The sequence below is a fragment of the Cydia amplana genome, chromosome 3 (assembly GCF_948474715.1).
Source record: "Cydia amplana chromosome 3, ilCydAmpl1.1, whole genome shotgun sequence".
NCBI lineage: Eukaryota > Metazoa > Arthropoda > Insecta > Lepidoptera > Tortricidae > Cydia > Cydia amplana.
The window spans coordinates 3,814,258-3,828,337 of NC_086071.1; the positions used below are offsets into that span (position 1 = coordinate 3,814,258).

Consider the following 14,080-nt stretch of genomic DNA (forward strand, 5'->3'; position numbering starts at 1 on the left):
AATGGCAGCGTGATCTAAAATGTCAAGAGATAAAAGATGAAAAGTGAAGTATAATATGTACCTACATTTACCCATAAGAGGAAAAATAATAATAAATAAATATTATAGGACAATTTTTATACAGATCGACTTAATTTTACAGTAAGCTCAATAAATATATACATATAAATACTTATATACATGCAAAACATCCATAACTCATAGGAACAAATATTTGTGATAAACACAAATAAATGCCCTTACCAGGATTCGAACCCGGGAGCTCCTACTCCGTGAATATGTATAACTATAAATTTAAATCGCTGACTACCTATAATCTTAAGAAAACAGCAACACATTTGCCCAATCCGTTTAGGACATAAGTCATTCATTCATGCATTCTTCCCCTCAAACAGACACTTTCTCACCCTAAATGCACTTAAGTCTCAAAAGTAAGTATGATTATTGAAAAATATCTAAGTCTATATTATTTTAGTAATCAATAACTTTACAGAAGTATGATTTTTCTTTCATGTCGTAATTCCATCCGTAGGTATGTATAAATTAAATCCGACACTAGGTATACATATGGAAAAGGTGGGAATATCTAGACACGCGGTAGCGTGTCAAGCCAAGTTCAAGCAAAGGAACTGGCTAGCCAGCGCCGAGCGAGTGTAATATTACACGAACCACTTGGTGCCACTTTTGACCCTTCTATAACTCAAAACCTCTTTAACGTAAACACATAAAACTCCGTGTGTTTAATTATATCCATAAGGACATCTAGAAGCCCAAATTTAATGAAGCTAGCTCAAACGGTTAAAGATATGAAGGTCAAAAAGTCGTGAATTTTAGCACTGACTGTATGACTGACATATAGTACCTAAACCTAACCTACTTCCAGATGACCTAGAAGGATGAAATTTGGAATCCAGCTCGGTAATTGTGTGTAAGCGTAGGAAAAAATCTAAAAATAAAAAAAGTTAAAAAATAGGGGGGTTCCCATACAATTTTTTTATTTTATTGTAGCGTTGGAACCGTTACAAGCATATATTTGAAACTATCCCAGTATATGTATTATTATATTTTCTATATAACAGAAATATAAAAATAAAGTTAAGTCAAAAAATAAGTGGTGTCCCCATACAAAAAACTTGTAATACGCGCTAAACAACCAGCCAACGATTAAATCTGAATACCTGCCTAGTTTTCTTTACAAAAAGTAATGATATCCCACCAAAAACATAAATGTAAAAAAGGAGAGCCAAGTTCAATACAAAAACTATGCTTGGCTGTGGGCTTCGCCGCAAAAAGAATGGAGATCTAAATGAGTGCCAAGTTCTATGCAAAATCCAAATATGTATTTATAGGAAAAAAATAACATTATGAACAAGTATTAAACTCTATTTCTTTGCTTTATTGGATACCTATAACAATTGCTGTTATTAAAAAAAGATGTGAGATTGGCTCTCCTTTTTTACATTTATGTTTTTGGTGGTTATACATACATATTGGTGTCATACTAAGGGATAGAAACAAACTAAAATTATATTATAACATTTAATTAAAAGTAATAATTATCATTACATGGATGTTAGAAATAAAAAACATGCATAACATAATCAATTGCAAGCATTTCAACATTAAATTTGATCCTTAAAATAACAAATATTTTTACACTAGCATTACTAAAAATAATATACCCGTAGAAAAATACTTATAGTCATAGCAAATAACAAAATTGACAAAAGAGTGACTTAACTTTAACTATAGTTCTTTTGTTTGGCATTAGAAAGAACTTGAAAGAAGGTAAGCGATTTTGACATGTCTTTTAATTGAAAAACACTTTTTATAAATCAATAACTATTACTTATGAAAGCAGTAGACTATAAAAGATCGTATTAGATTCATAATTGTTACATATTTACCGTAACTTATTTTTAAAATGTGTTTTTCAATTAAAAGACACATCAAGATTGTTTACCTTATTTCTAATGCTAAAAAAAGCGAACTATATAGGTACTAATAACTTGAGAAGTTAATGGTACATAATTACAATAATAGTGTATAGGCGGTAAGATTTCACTGATCTAATCTCTCGGAATGAGCATCATACATATATAATATAACACATCGTTTATGTGGAGATATGTTGTCTTTAAATAATCACACAGGTTTTCGCCAAGGGAACAAAATTTCTAACTAAATGTATGCCCCTACCCCTCCCCTTGACCATCGGCCATATGCATTATTCCCCAGTATAAAGTATTTACAAACTAAACATAACCGTAAGTTTAACATTAACATGGAATAACATTAAACATCTACTATCCCAGTGTATGCTTTTCTCATGTTAGATTATTAAAAAAAAAACTTTATAAAAACACGGCCTACCACTTTTGTAACAGTAAAAGAATATATAGTGTGTCAAAGGACTGTCTCATTTCAAACATAGACAGAGAGAATCATACTATTTTTGTCTTACACTAGTACTATCACCCAAAAGAAAAGGATGAGTATAGTTTTTTTTTGTTCCTATTTACTGACAAATTGGTTTGACCAACTATAGGTAACTATACTCCTCCCTTAGCATAAGACAAAAACACTATGACAAGTGACTCTTGCCGAACTATATGGCCTGATGTCTATACACCGATTGGATAAAGATTGTGGCGCCATTTACAGTAAGTATTCAATTCAGTTTGGGACCTTACTTTTTTTTCTTCGTCACAAATCTTGGCCCTTTAGAATTCTTGGCTTTGTCCGAAGTGCTGGGCTCCTGGAACCCGTACTTGAGCTTGAGCCGCTCCTTGATCATGAGACCCTTGATCAGCCGTTTCCAGTTGCCATACACTCTTGCTTCGGTTTTTTCTTTTTCGCGCCTCTGCATCTCTTCTTGATCCTGTAAATTAAATGTTAATGAACAATTCGCTAGGTGCACGACTGGTGCTGCCCTCATTTTGGCAGACTTTCTACGTTAAATCTTATGGAGTAAAATTAGTTCAAGCGGCTGCCGCTAGTACTAATGTCAGACATTCCATAAGATTACCTGTGTTTGTGACGATCAGCGCCACTTCCCCCTCCACCGACTGCGCACCTTGCCAATAAAGCATTCGGTCCCGGGTACTATAGCAGGAGGTCGATTCTGATTTAACAATTTGTATTGATATGACCTTGTAGATCGGTCACGCTGCCTGTGATTATAATAATTGGCCGCCATGTTGAATTTATTCATTCTTTACCCGATCATAACGAAAATGCTGAGATGAGGCCATTTCGTGGCACTTTGATCTTATTTTGTGTTTTCTTTTATATTATGTAGGTATTGTCTCGTTTGTTTGTGCTTACGAATAAATTATATTCTATTCTAAAATTGGTGTAAGAGGATCGGAATGGCCCTTTAACATAAATACGTAGTCGAAATTATAAAAAAAACAGCAATCATCTTGAATTTTATCTTGAATCCATTTTTATTCGCGTATAAAATTATATATGTAGTAGACTTCTATGACTACTCTATATCTACCTATCTCTTGGAGGTTATAATCAAACGGAGACGCCATGTCTGTAATTTTCTGTACAAAACAGTCTGCCGATTTTTGCGGGGGAGGGGAACGTCAAATGTATGCGTAACGTAAAAATAGCCATGTCAGATAAACGTCAGTCCATACATTGTGTATGACCGTTGGCCGCCTATTTTCTACAGAGGGGAAAGCCTGTTAATGGCTACTCCGTTTAGTTGTATCCTCCAAGACCTATCTATATTTTACTAAAATTATATAGAGTTAGACCAAGATAAATCTGCAACGATTTTGATAGCACACGCAGTGCAAGTGTTATTTTAAACGTCAAACTTCTATAAAATTATGATGTTTATAAAAACACTTGCACTGCGTATGCTATCAAAACCGTTGCAGACTTAATTTGGTCTAACTCTAGTTTTTGGTGACCAGCAAGTTCGCAATTTGGGGCGGACGACTAATGTATAAAAATATCGGCATGTTATAATACGCTTATGGATATTAAAAAGGAAAACTAACTCTGGTTTCTGGACCTAACCCTACATTTTGATTTAAACATTCAAAGAATTTATTTGCGTTCTATGCAAATTGAACACAGTTATGAGGTGTTACAAAATAATTTAAACAAGGAACGAGACTTTTTTCATAACAGGACAGGACGTTATCAATATTATCATTGCCAAACATATGCATATATACTTGTACTTAATCGTTTATTTTGTAATACGCTCGAGAAATATTTTTTGCTTTAAAACAGAATTGAATTTAAGGTCTGTAAACATTTTTTGGTCGGAGCAGCGGAAGTATATTTTCCACAATTATTTTGAACTTTATTTCAAACTCATATGGTTCAATATGCAATTTCTAATACCCTTATCTTACCTATAGAGCAGCTGTCCGCAACCTTTTCGCAGCCAAGGGCCACATAGTAGTTAACGAAGTTGACGCGGGCCGCACTTTGTTAATATTTAGGTATGACTTTATCAGACATTGTCGTTTGTCAATATTACATACAAAATAGTCAGGGAGGCTCGCGGGCCGCAAGTGACAGGTTCAAGGGCCACATGCGGCCCGCGGGCCACGGGTTGCCGACCGCTGCTATAGAGTAACGTAAATGGTCAAGAATGCGTATTTAGCAGGGATGTTGCGAATATTCGCATCCGCATCCGCGGAACATCCGCATTATTTTCAACATCCGCATCTGCATCCGCATCCGCATAATGTCGGCCAAGTCGGTAACAGGAACGTCTTAGCGGCGGCGTAAAGCTAGGTAATTTCGTCATTATATAATAACGAAATCGTCTAGATCCCGAAAAGTCGACCAAGTTACTGTTTATTAAATAAAACGCACCTATATTCTTGCTCAAACACTATACGTATCGTTTTTTTTTTTTAATAAAAATTACTAAAAATGAAATATTTGACGTTTTTTAAGTACCAAATCTTGACATCGGCTTTAAATATCCGCATCCGCATCCGCGGATGTCAAAAAATCTGCATCCGCAACATCCCTGGTATTTAGTAGCTACCTCGAGCCAGGCGTGCGTGACCACCTCCTCGAACTCCTGGCACACGACGAACCCGTCGTACACCGGGTGCGACCAGCCGCCGTTGAAGTCGAAACCCGTCATGGCCGGGGCGCAGTCTATGTTCAACTTCTTGGCCACTTTGTTCAGGCCAGGCACTGAAATTAAAAAGTTTATTCTGTATTCAAATAGAAAAAAAAATTATAGTCGTTTATCTCTACCGCTTTAGTCAAAAACTGGCAGTTTTCAGATTCTCACCCCATTGTACAGAGCTGTTGTAGCTAGCTAGATACTGCGCGGCGTCAACCTACAAATCTGGGTTTCATTTGTGCCAATTAGAGGCTGTATTTTAAAGTACATAGAGGATATATTCCATCATTTTTTTAGGGTTCCGTACCCAAAGGGTAAAAACGGGACCCTATTACTAAGACTCCGCTGTCCGTCCGTCCGTCTGTCACCAGGCTGTATCTCACGAACCGTGATAGCTAGAGAGTTGAAATTTTCACAGATGATGTATTTCTGTTGCCGCTATAACAACAAATACTAAAAACAGAATAAAATAAAGATTTAAGTGCCTCCCATACAACAAACGTGATTTTTGACTGAAGTTAAGCAACGTCGGGCGGGGTCAGTACTTGGATGGGTGACCGTTTTTTTGCTTGTTTTGCTCTATTTTTTGTTGATGGTGCGGAACCCTCCATGCGCGAGTCCGACTCGCACTTGGCCGGTTTTTTGTTAAATGATGTGTTGATTTAATTCGATATACTCACGTTTGACATGTACGGTGCCTTTAGGCAACATGCAGGCCTTGAACAGCTCAACGTTACCGTAGGCGTTGCGCGGCACGATGCCGTTCTCGGCCACGGGCGGCTCGTACTCCTGAACTTGCCACGGCCCGAATATTTCCAACGGCTTGTCGGTTATCAGCTTGTTGGATAACTGGAAACGTAGAGAGAAAGTAGTATAAGTAACTAACTAAACTAACTATTACGGCTCAGCGACCAAAGAGGATCTTGGCCTCCGAAACGAGAGCACACCATTTTTCCCGATCCTGCGCCGTTTCCTGCCAATTATCGGCTTGAAGCTGACGCAGATCCGCTTCCACACTGTCTCCCCAGCGGTATCTGGGCCGACCTACCGGGCGGCCACCAGTCTCTCTTCCCAGGTACGCCCTCTTGGCAGCTCGGTCCTCTCCCATTCTCAAGTATAAGTAGATAAGTTAAATTGTTTCATGGCGGCCACGAAAAAAAACATACAACGCGAAGTATGATAGGAACAGGACGGGAAGGTTTTCGTTCTTTGGTGTAGGCTAGATGGCCCTACAGTGTGCACCAGAGCGTGTGTGAACTGTAGGAGCACCTATATAACACCTGCTTAGAGGTCTTTCGAACGTGACATTACGTTACTGGTCACAGGCAGACTGGCGAGGGATTGTAATTTGTATCAACATGCTATGCTATGCTGGGCCGGTTTTGCGAACTACTTACTCGCACTTAATCTTGGCACTTGTACGCTAGGGTCGTCACTTTGCCTACACACAACACTCACGACACCCGATGGTTTCTGACTGGATGATTTTTCACGCTTTGCTAGTCACTGATGAACTCCACGGCGAAATCCCCTTTCCCTCATTCTGGTCGAAATTTCTATGTTTCAGTTTTTAAAATATGAGTGAAAGTCGTGTCAGTTTGAACACTTTGAACCAAACCCACCTTGTCCCACTTGGGGCGTGCTTTGACGACTTTATACGGCTTTTCCCCCAGCTTCACCACTTTGGCATCCTTGAGCCAGGTGTCCCGCGAGCGGCACACGTGCACGCAGGCGCGCGCGTGCACCGCCTCGCCACGCACGAACCCGAGCGTAGGCGCGTCGGCCGGGTACAGCGCCTCGTACTTCAGCAGGTGCCGCTTTAACGCGTACAGAGGATGGTTCTTGTATCTGCAATCATATTATTTTTATTAATAGTACATTACTGCAGACGGAAAGAAGGGCTTGCCGGGTGAGTAGGTATAGCCGGCCGACCGTAGGGAGGCCGGATAGTGATACGAAGTCGGCAAGACCTTTTCACGGCTAGGCATGTATAGTGCTTTTCTCAAACATATGCAATGAAATAAAAAAATTGACCACTCAAAAAAAACAAATTATAAATATCAACCACAAATAGCTACACGACAAAAGTTTTTTAATTTTCCTTCCAATCCTGCCATAATGTCTTTTTTTTTTACGGAAGTCGTCCGTATTTCGCGTGTGTAGTGTTCGAATAGACCCTATTAGGGCCATTATACACAACCTGATAATAAGAATCTCAATTTCAATAAATAAAATAAATGCAGAGGATTTTAAATATTGTCTATGGTCTCTGGTGACTTACGTATAGACAAGATTTTAAATTTATTCATCAACACATTGAATCATACAGATTCGTATTAATATCAGTACGTTCGTGTATAACAGGCGTTAACACGGATATTTTGGTCCGATAACCATTCATTCACTAAAAATAAAAATATAATTCGGCTGTTTAGCCTGTTCATGGACACAGACCCCATGTACATTAGAATTTAAAAAAAAATTACTTCCCGGCCTAGGCCTTCAATTTCGTATGAAATTCCTTTACAGTTCTCTGGAGTTGCTCCGCCCTAAACGTGATACTTCGAAGCCTGATATAACGCCCGGAGCGACGACATTTCATTGCATGTTTGAGAAATAATTATTTATACACAGCAGCCTTCCTTCTTGTTCCGAGACGTCCTAGGTCCCCGCCACAGGAGAGCGGCGGTGACCCACCATACGGGCTCAGCTGTTGTTTACTTGTGATGAGCTTTAAATCCAGTAATACTAAACATGATAACATGTGAGATGCACCGGATATCCGGTTACTATCCGGTATCCGGCCTATCGGGCCGTTATTTTAGTATCCGGCTGGATACCGGATAGTGACCTACTATCCGGCCGGATACCGGATAGTAAAATTAACACATTTTGGGGTAAAAAATGGAGTCTAAAAACAGTCACGGTCATAATGCTAACGACACAGTAGATAGAAATGAATACGTAACCAATGTCACACAATACACTTATTTGTTTACACAAAAATACGCGCGCGCACTTTTAACTATAAACGAACTTACTACGTAATGACATGATAAAACGTAAAACTCGTTACGATCCTAGAAATGTGTCCGCGCGAACGTTCACTACCTGCAAAACTCAAAATATAGGTATAGTTCCGCCGGCCGAATATCCGGCGGCCGGATATCGGATATTCGGCCAGTGTCCAGGCCGGATATCCGGTATCCGGCCAAACAACTATCCGTTGCATCTCTAATAACATGACTCACTCGGCAATACTCTTAGGTAGCGGGGCATCTAACTGCATCCTGTCCAAAGCTTCGTCTTCCTCCTTGTCCCGAGCCGTTCTGGGTCCCTTCCACGGGAGAATAGCAGTGTCCCACCACACGGGCTCGGCGCGTTGCTTGCGGGTGACCGTGTTCCAGTGAGGCACGTAGCGCCGCGTGAGGTCTTTGAGGTAGCTGTTGTTGTCCCACCCGACCGCGTAGCATACAGGGTGGGTTGCTCGGCTCTGTGGTGAAATCACATTTTGAATGTGTATGTGTAATTATTTCCCTTGTTTTGTTAACCTTTTCGACGCCGTGTCAAACCTTGGAGGATATAATCAAACGGAGACGCCATGTCTGTAATTTTCTGTACAAAACAGTCTGCCGATTTTTGCGGGGGAGGGGAACGTCAAATGTATGCGTAACGTAAAAATAGCCATGTCAGATAAACGTCAGTCCATACATTGTGTATGACCGTTGGCCGCCTATTTTCGACAGAGGGGAAAGCCTGTCAATGGCTACTCCGTTTAGTTGTATCCTCCAAGTGTCAAACACAAAAGCTGTCTCTCAGACGCCACGTCACCGAAGTGTCAAAACTGAAATTGAACTTTATGCATATGCACCTAGGTCTATGTTGCTCTGTGGTCTATGACCGATTAATACGTCTTTGGCGTTGGACCTGCGTATATATCGGTCATTGGCGTCCAAAAGGTTAAGAGTCAAACTCTCATAAACCGACATTCTGAAAGTATAGGAGATGGACTAAGTGAAAGAGCAGAAGAAATTAGACCATACATGGAACCTAGCTATGACCATCGTTTGATAGAAAACGTCATACTAAACTAATGTAGGTCTGTAAATGTAAATACATAGTCACATGACTTTTCATAGCATCTGTCACCATTTTCTTTTCGTTTGGCGTTTGTCGATGTACGATCGTCATCACCCAGCAAAGCTTACGTAAATCTCATTTGTGCAGTGAATCTGCCCCTTGACCACATCGACGGCTATCCACTGCTCTAGCTCCTCGACGTACACCTCGCACCACACGTCCGTCTTGTCTCTGGGTGCCTCGTCGTCTGTGGATAGCACTCGACGGTCGATTTTGCGACTCGTACTTGGCTTCGGACTGATCTTGGTCGGTTTGAAATCGTCGTCGCTCACTGCTTCCGGTTCGTAGTCGCTGTCGCCTTTGTTTGTCTTTGATTTTCCTGTTAAAATAATTAGAGATGCACCGGATATCCAGTTACTATCCGGTATCCGGCCTATCCGGCCGTTATTTTAGTATCCGGCCGGATACCGGATAGTAAAATTAACACATTTTGGGGTAAAAATGGAATCTAAAAAACAGTCACGGTCATAATGCTAACGACACAGATAGAAATGAATACGTAACCAATGTCACACAATACACTTATTTGTTTACACAAAAATACGCGCGCGCACTTGTAACTTTAAACGAACTTACTACGTATTTACGTAATGACATGATAAAACTCGTTACGATCCTAGAAATGTGTCCGCGCGAACGTTCACTACGAAACAGGTCGAAACCTGCACGACGCGCACCTGCAAAACTCAAAATATAGGTATAGTTCCGCCGGCCGAATATCCGGCGGCCGGATACCGGATATTCGGCCAGTGTCCAGGCCGGATATCCGGTATCCGGTATCCGGCCAAACAACTATCCGTTGCATCTCTAAAAATAATGCTTTGAATGTTACACTTTAAAATTTTAGCAGCTTCGGTGCCGAATTGCCGATACTTGTTGTGTCTGTTATACGAACAGAAATCATGGACAAAATAGTGAAGAAAAAACGAATACATACTATATAGCGAGTAGCGACCCGTCCCGGCTTCGCACGGGTTACACAAAACCTTAACAAATTATATACCTAAATCTTCCTCAAGAATCACTCTATTGATAAGTGAAAACCGCATGAAAAACAAACACACAAGTGATGTTATGAGCTTAAAAAATGACTATCATTTTTACCGTACGGTATGGTAAGCGGACATCGCAGCCTATAGACGCGTGCGTTGCAGAGTTGACCTACGCGAGCTAGCAACCATTTATTATGATTATTATGATCATTCTGTAGACAACTTCAGCTCAGTGCATTCTCGGACGCTCTGGCAACCTTTCTCGCCGTCCGCAACATATTTCGTCATTAAAAAATAGATATTTTCGATACAAGTGCGAAAAAGAGGAAATTCGAAACGAGTGGCGATAAATTAAAACACGACCGAAGGGAGTTGCGAGTTGCGAATTACCTATGCGCACGTGTATCGAACAACGTTTTACAGTACATATTGCACATTAAAGTTTCGACATCGCATGAAAAGTGCTATTTTACGCACTAGTGCGGAAAAGTAGCCCCATATGTACTGTAATAGTTATTTACGATACAAGTGCGGAAAAGAGGAAATTCGAAACGAGCGGCGATAAATTAAAACACGACCGAAGGGAGTGTTTTAAATCGATACGAGTTGCGGGATTACCTATTCGCACGTATATCGTACAACGTTTTACAGTAGGTACATAATTGGCACATGGCATTTGGCATGGTAGGTACATGGCACTTTAAACTTTCGACATTCATACGGAAAGTGCTATTTCCCGCACTAGTTCGGGAAAGTAGCATCATATGTACTGTAAAAGTGTATTAAGGATTAACCTTCGGCGCTTAATAGTACATTATTGCAGAGGCCGGGAAAGGGCAATTCGTGGATGAGTTTCGATTTTGTCGGACGACGCGTAGCGGAGTCCGACAAAGAAGACGAATCCACGAATTGCTATTCCTGCCGAGGCATATATAGTGCTTTTCTCCAAAACATGCGAGGAAATAAAGTAAAATAATAATTATTTAAGCATCGAGCATCACTCAAATCGAAACTTCACATCAAAAACGTCAAAAACAATTTCCCTCGTTATTTTTAAAAGTTAAAGGCACAAACTTATTCTGCCATTCAATTCAGTACCATTCAATATTCGTTCATTGAAAATATAGTTGGTCAAAGCAAATTGTCAGTAAATAAGAACAAAAATAACTATACTCATCCTTTTCTTTTGGGTTCTAGTACTGGTGTAAGACAAAGATAGTATGATTCTCTCTGTCTATGTCAAACTATAATTGTGCAATATAAGCTTTATGAACACGGATGAGATCCTTAAAAAAATATAAATAATCTTTGATTTTATTAAGCAGTATTCGCACGATCATACACGAGCACAACGGTCTTGTAAGAACGAGACATGTAAGGTCGTTTATATTACTATCTCACTCTATCCTATAGCTTGAAATGATAGCTGATCGGGTCGTGTAGACGCGGCCCGCGGCTGTAATAATTGGCTGTTTGCGTTTTTTATTTTTAAAAAGTAAAAAACACTACAGTAATAAGTTATTACTGTAGTGTTTTTTTACTTCCCGTCCGCTAGAACAGGACAGCGATAGTTTTATTTTTTTAAATTAGAGTTTGACAATAAAGAAGTACTTCCGGTACTATTTTTGCTACAATAAGGTGAACATTTCCGAGCATATTGGAGAAAATGTTTTTACTCATAATTCTAATTTCTAAGTAAACAGTTCTAAAACTTACCTTTTACAGTTTGCGTTTTCTTCTTAACCACTTTAGCATTATTCAGTGACTCTTCCATTCTGTCTTTCATGATTGAAATCAGTGTAGAAGTCACATCATTCTTAGGAGATGCCTTTGTCTTCGGCACGAGATCCCTGTGACTCACTCTCAGCTCATCGTCTGGATCTTTAGCTGCCTTTTTTGTTTTTTTAGTTATTGTTTTTTCACTGCCTTTGAAATATTTACTTGTTTCAGGAGTGCCTGCACTCTTTGATCTGGATTTAGTTGGTTTATTAACAGAACCTTTAGAATCTTGCACGTTTTTTACGTCGGCAGTTTTTGATCGGCTCCGTGTTGTAGATTTAGTCGGCCCAGTATTGCTATTACTTTCAAAGAATGTGCTACTAACTGCCTTGTTATTTTCGTTAGTAACAACAATTTTTGGAGGATCAGGTTGATTTGGTCTTGGGGTTGTCTTTTTACTTGATTTTTCTTGTGAAGATTTTGAGATTTCATTTTGGCTATCTTTCGTCTCAGTTTTAGTTTCTTTAATAGCTTTTCCACGTCTATTTAAAGAGAGTGTCTTAGATGTTGCTGAAGCTTTATTACTAGAGTCTACTTTAACTATTTTTGTTTCTTGGGCCTTAGCTTTATCTTCACTGGCTTTTCTGTTTCTTCTCTTTGGTAGAGTTTTATCCTCGGATACATTTTTTAATTGTTCAGAGTTTGAGGGAATGGCGACACTTCTTCTTGCTCTTTTAGGTGGTGAAACATCCTCTGCCTTTTCTGTGAGTTCCAAGGCTATAGCCGTTTTACTTCGTCTAGTTTTACGACCTTTTGCTGTTTCAATATTACCATCATCATTACCATCAATTTGCATAATGTTCGTGTCACTATAATAGTTATCATCCACATCCATGTCACTATCATAGTTTCCATCAACTTGTGCTATGCTCTGTTTTGATTTTGTTTTAGATGTGCATCCTTTTTTTTTAACTGATTTTTTTGTATCTTCTTTTTTAGGCTCCACATTCTTCTTTTCGTCTTTTGGTTTGGTAGAAAGAGAACAAAGTTCGGAACTGGGCGGTCTAATTGGCAATGTCACAAAGTTGAACATGACTCGACACTGGAGGCCGAGCGCCCTTAACATACTGACAAAAATAAAGAACATGAATTTCTTTGTTGAAACCGTCTTGTTTTTAATCTCTTTTAATAAGATATCTTTAAGAGGCGGCGCTTTAGGTTTGAACTTGTTTTCATGCTTATCTTGTATTAAAGTTATTTTATTCTTAAACCATTTTGTTATCTGTTCAACATACTTCACATCAACTCGTTCACCTGGGTAGCATTCTTTTGAAGGAACCAACGATAATACGGCACTCATTATTTCCTGATCATTTAAAACTGAGCTTACATAATTCCCGTGCCCCAACCAGCACAGAACATGAACCTTGTGCATGTACACTTGATACTCTTTTTTGACTCGGTTCATTTTTCTTTTCATCATCATCTCAACGTCTATCTTTTTTGATTTCCTGTGGGCAACATCGGGGAAGTCTACGACCACCTGCAATCCGGAAGCTGGAAGTGCTTTTGACTCTGTAATTTTTGAAAATATTTTATCTTAAATTAGTTTTTAGGAATAGCTCAAGGTAAGTAATAAGTATTGAGATTTAGTGTAAATTGTCACATGTCTATAGTTAAGTAATTTGGTGTTCAGTCAGCATCAAATAGGGATGGTCAAAGTGGCCAAATATGTCATTTTGATTTCTGTGGTAACAAAGGTGTGTAACGATATATTTGACCACTTTGGCCATCACAATCTAGTTGATGCTGACTGTACTCTATGTACTGCTTCAAACTGGTCTTCCAATTAACTTAACTGTTTGTTACTTTTAAGTATTTTGTATGTATGACATTTATCTTACACCTGCAAGTCTGCAACATAAACTTGTACAATTGACTACTCTCAGATAAAGTGTCATTCAATAGAACTTGCTAACTATGTAAACAAAAGTTACTAGTAAATTGACATTCAGTGACAATTTTAGTATGGCGGTTTGTTTACATAGTTAGCAAGTTCTATTGAATGACACTTTAGCTAGATGGTGTAGCATGTTTAACGTTCATTTCAACA

At 39.1% G+C, this 14,080-nt stretch overlaps 1 protein-coding gene and 1 long non-coding RNA gene across 3 annotated transcripts in view; one reads left to right on the forward strand and one right to left on the reverse strand.

Annotated features, from left to right (window-relative positions):
- Positions 1-587: 587 nt before the first annotated feature.
- On the forward strand, positions 588-1,336 carry LOC134662890 (uncharacterized). The gene is made up of 2 exons (XR_010098101.1): positions 588-961; positions 1,101-1,336. It is a non-coding gene; the product is annotated as an uncharacterized LOC134662890 (long non-coding RNA).
- Positions 1,337-2,636: 1,300 nt separating this feature from the next.
- Positions 2,637-14,080, reverse strand: part of LOC134662393 (DNA repair protein complementing XP-C cells homolog) — a 153,443-nt gene continuing 141,999 nt past the window's right edge. For both annotated transcript variants that reach the window (XM_063518607.1, XM_063518606.1), the window contains 7 exons: positions 11,965-13,542; positions 9,325-9,575; positions 8,368-8,609; positions 6,739-6,964; positions 5,797-5,965; positions 5,030-5,184; positions 2,637-2,881 (listed from right to left, as the gene is read on the reverse strand). In XM_063518607.1, the coding sequence (XP_063374677.1) occupies positions 2,690-2,881; positions 5,030-5,184; positions 5,797-5,965; positions 6,739-6,964; positions 8,368-8,609; positions 9,325-9,575; positions 11,965-13,542 (2,813 nt within the window). In that variant the 3' untranslated portion in view covers positions 2,637-2,689. The remainder of the gene's footprint in view (positions 2,882-5,029; positions 5,185-5,796; positions 5,966-6,738; positions 6,965-8,367; positions 8,610-9,324; positions 9,576-11,964; positions 13,543-14,080) is intronic.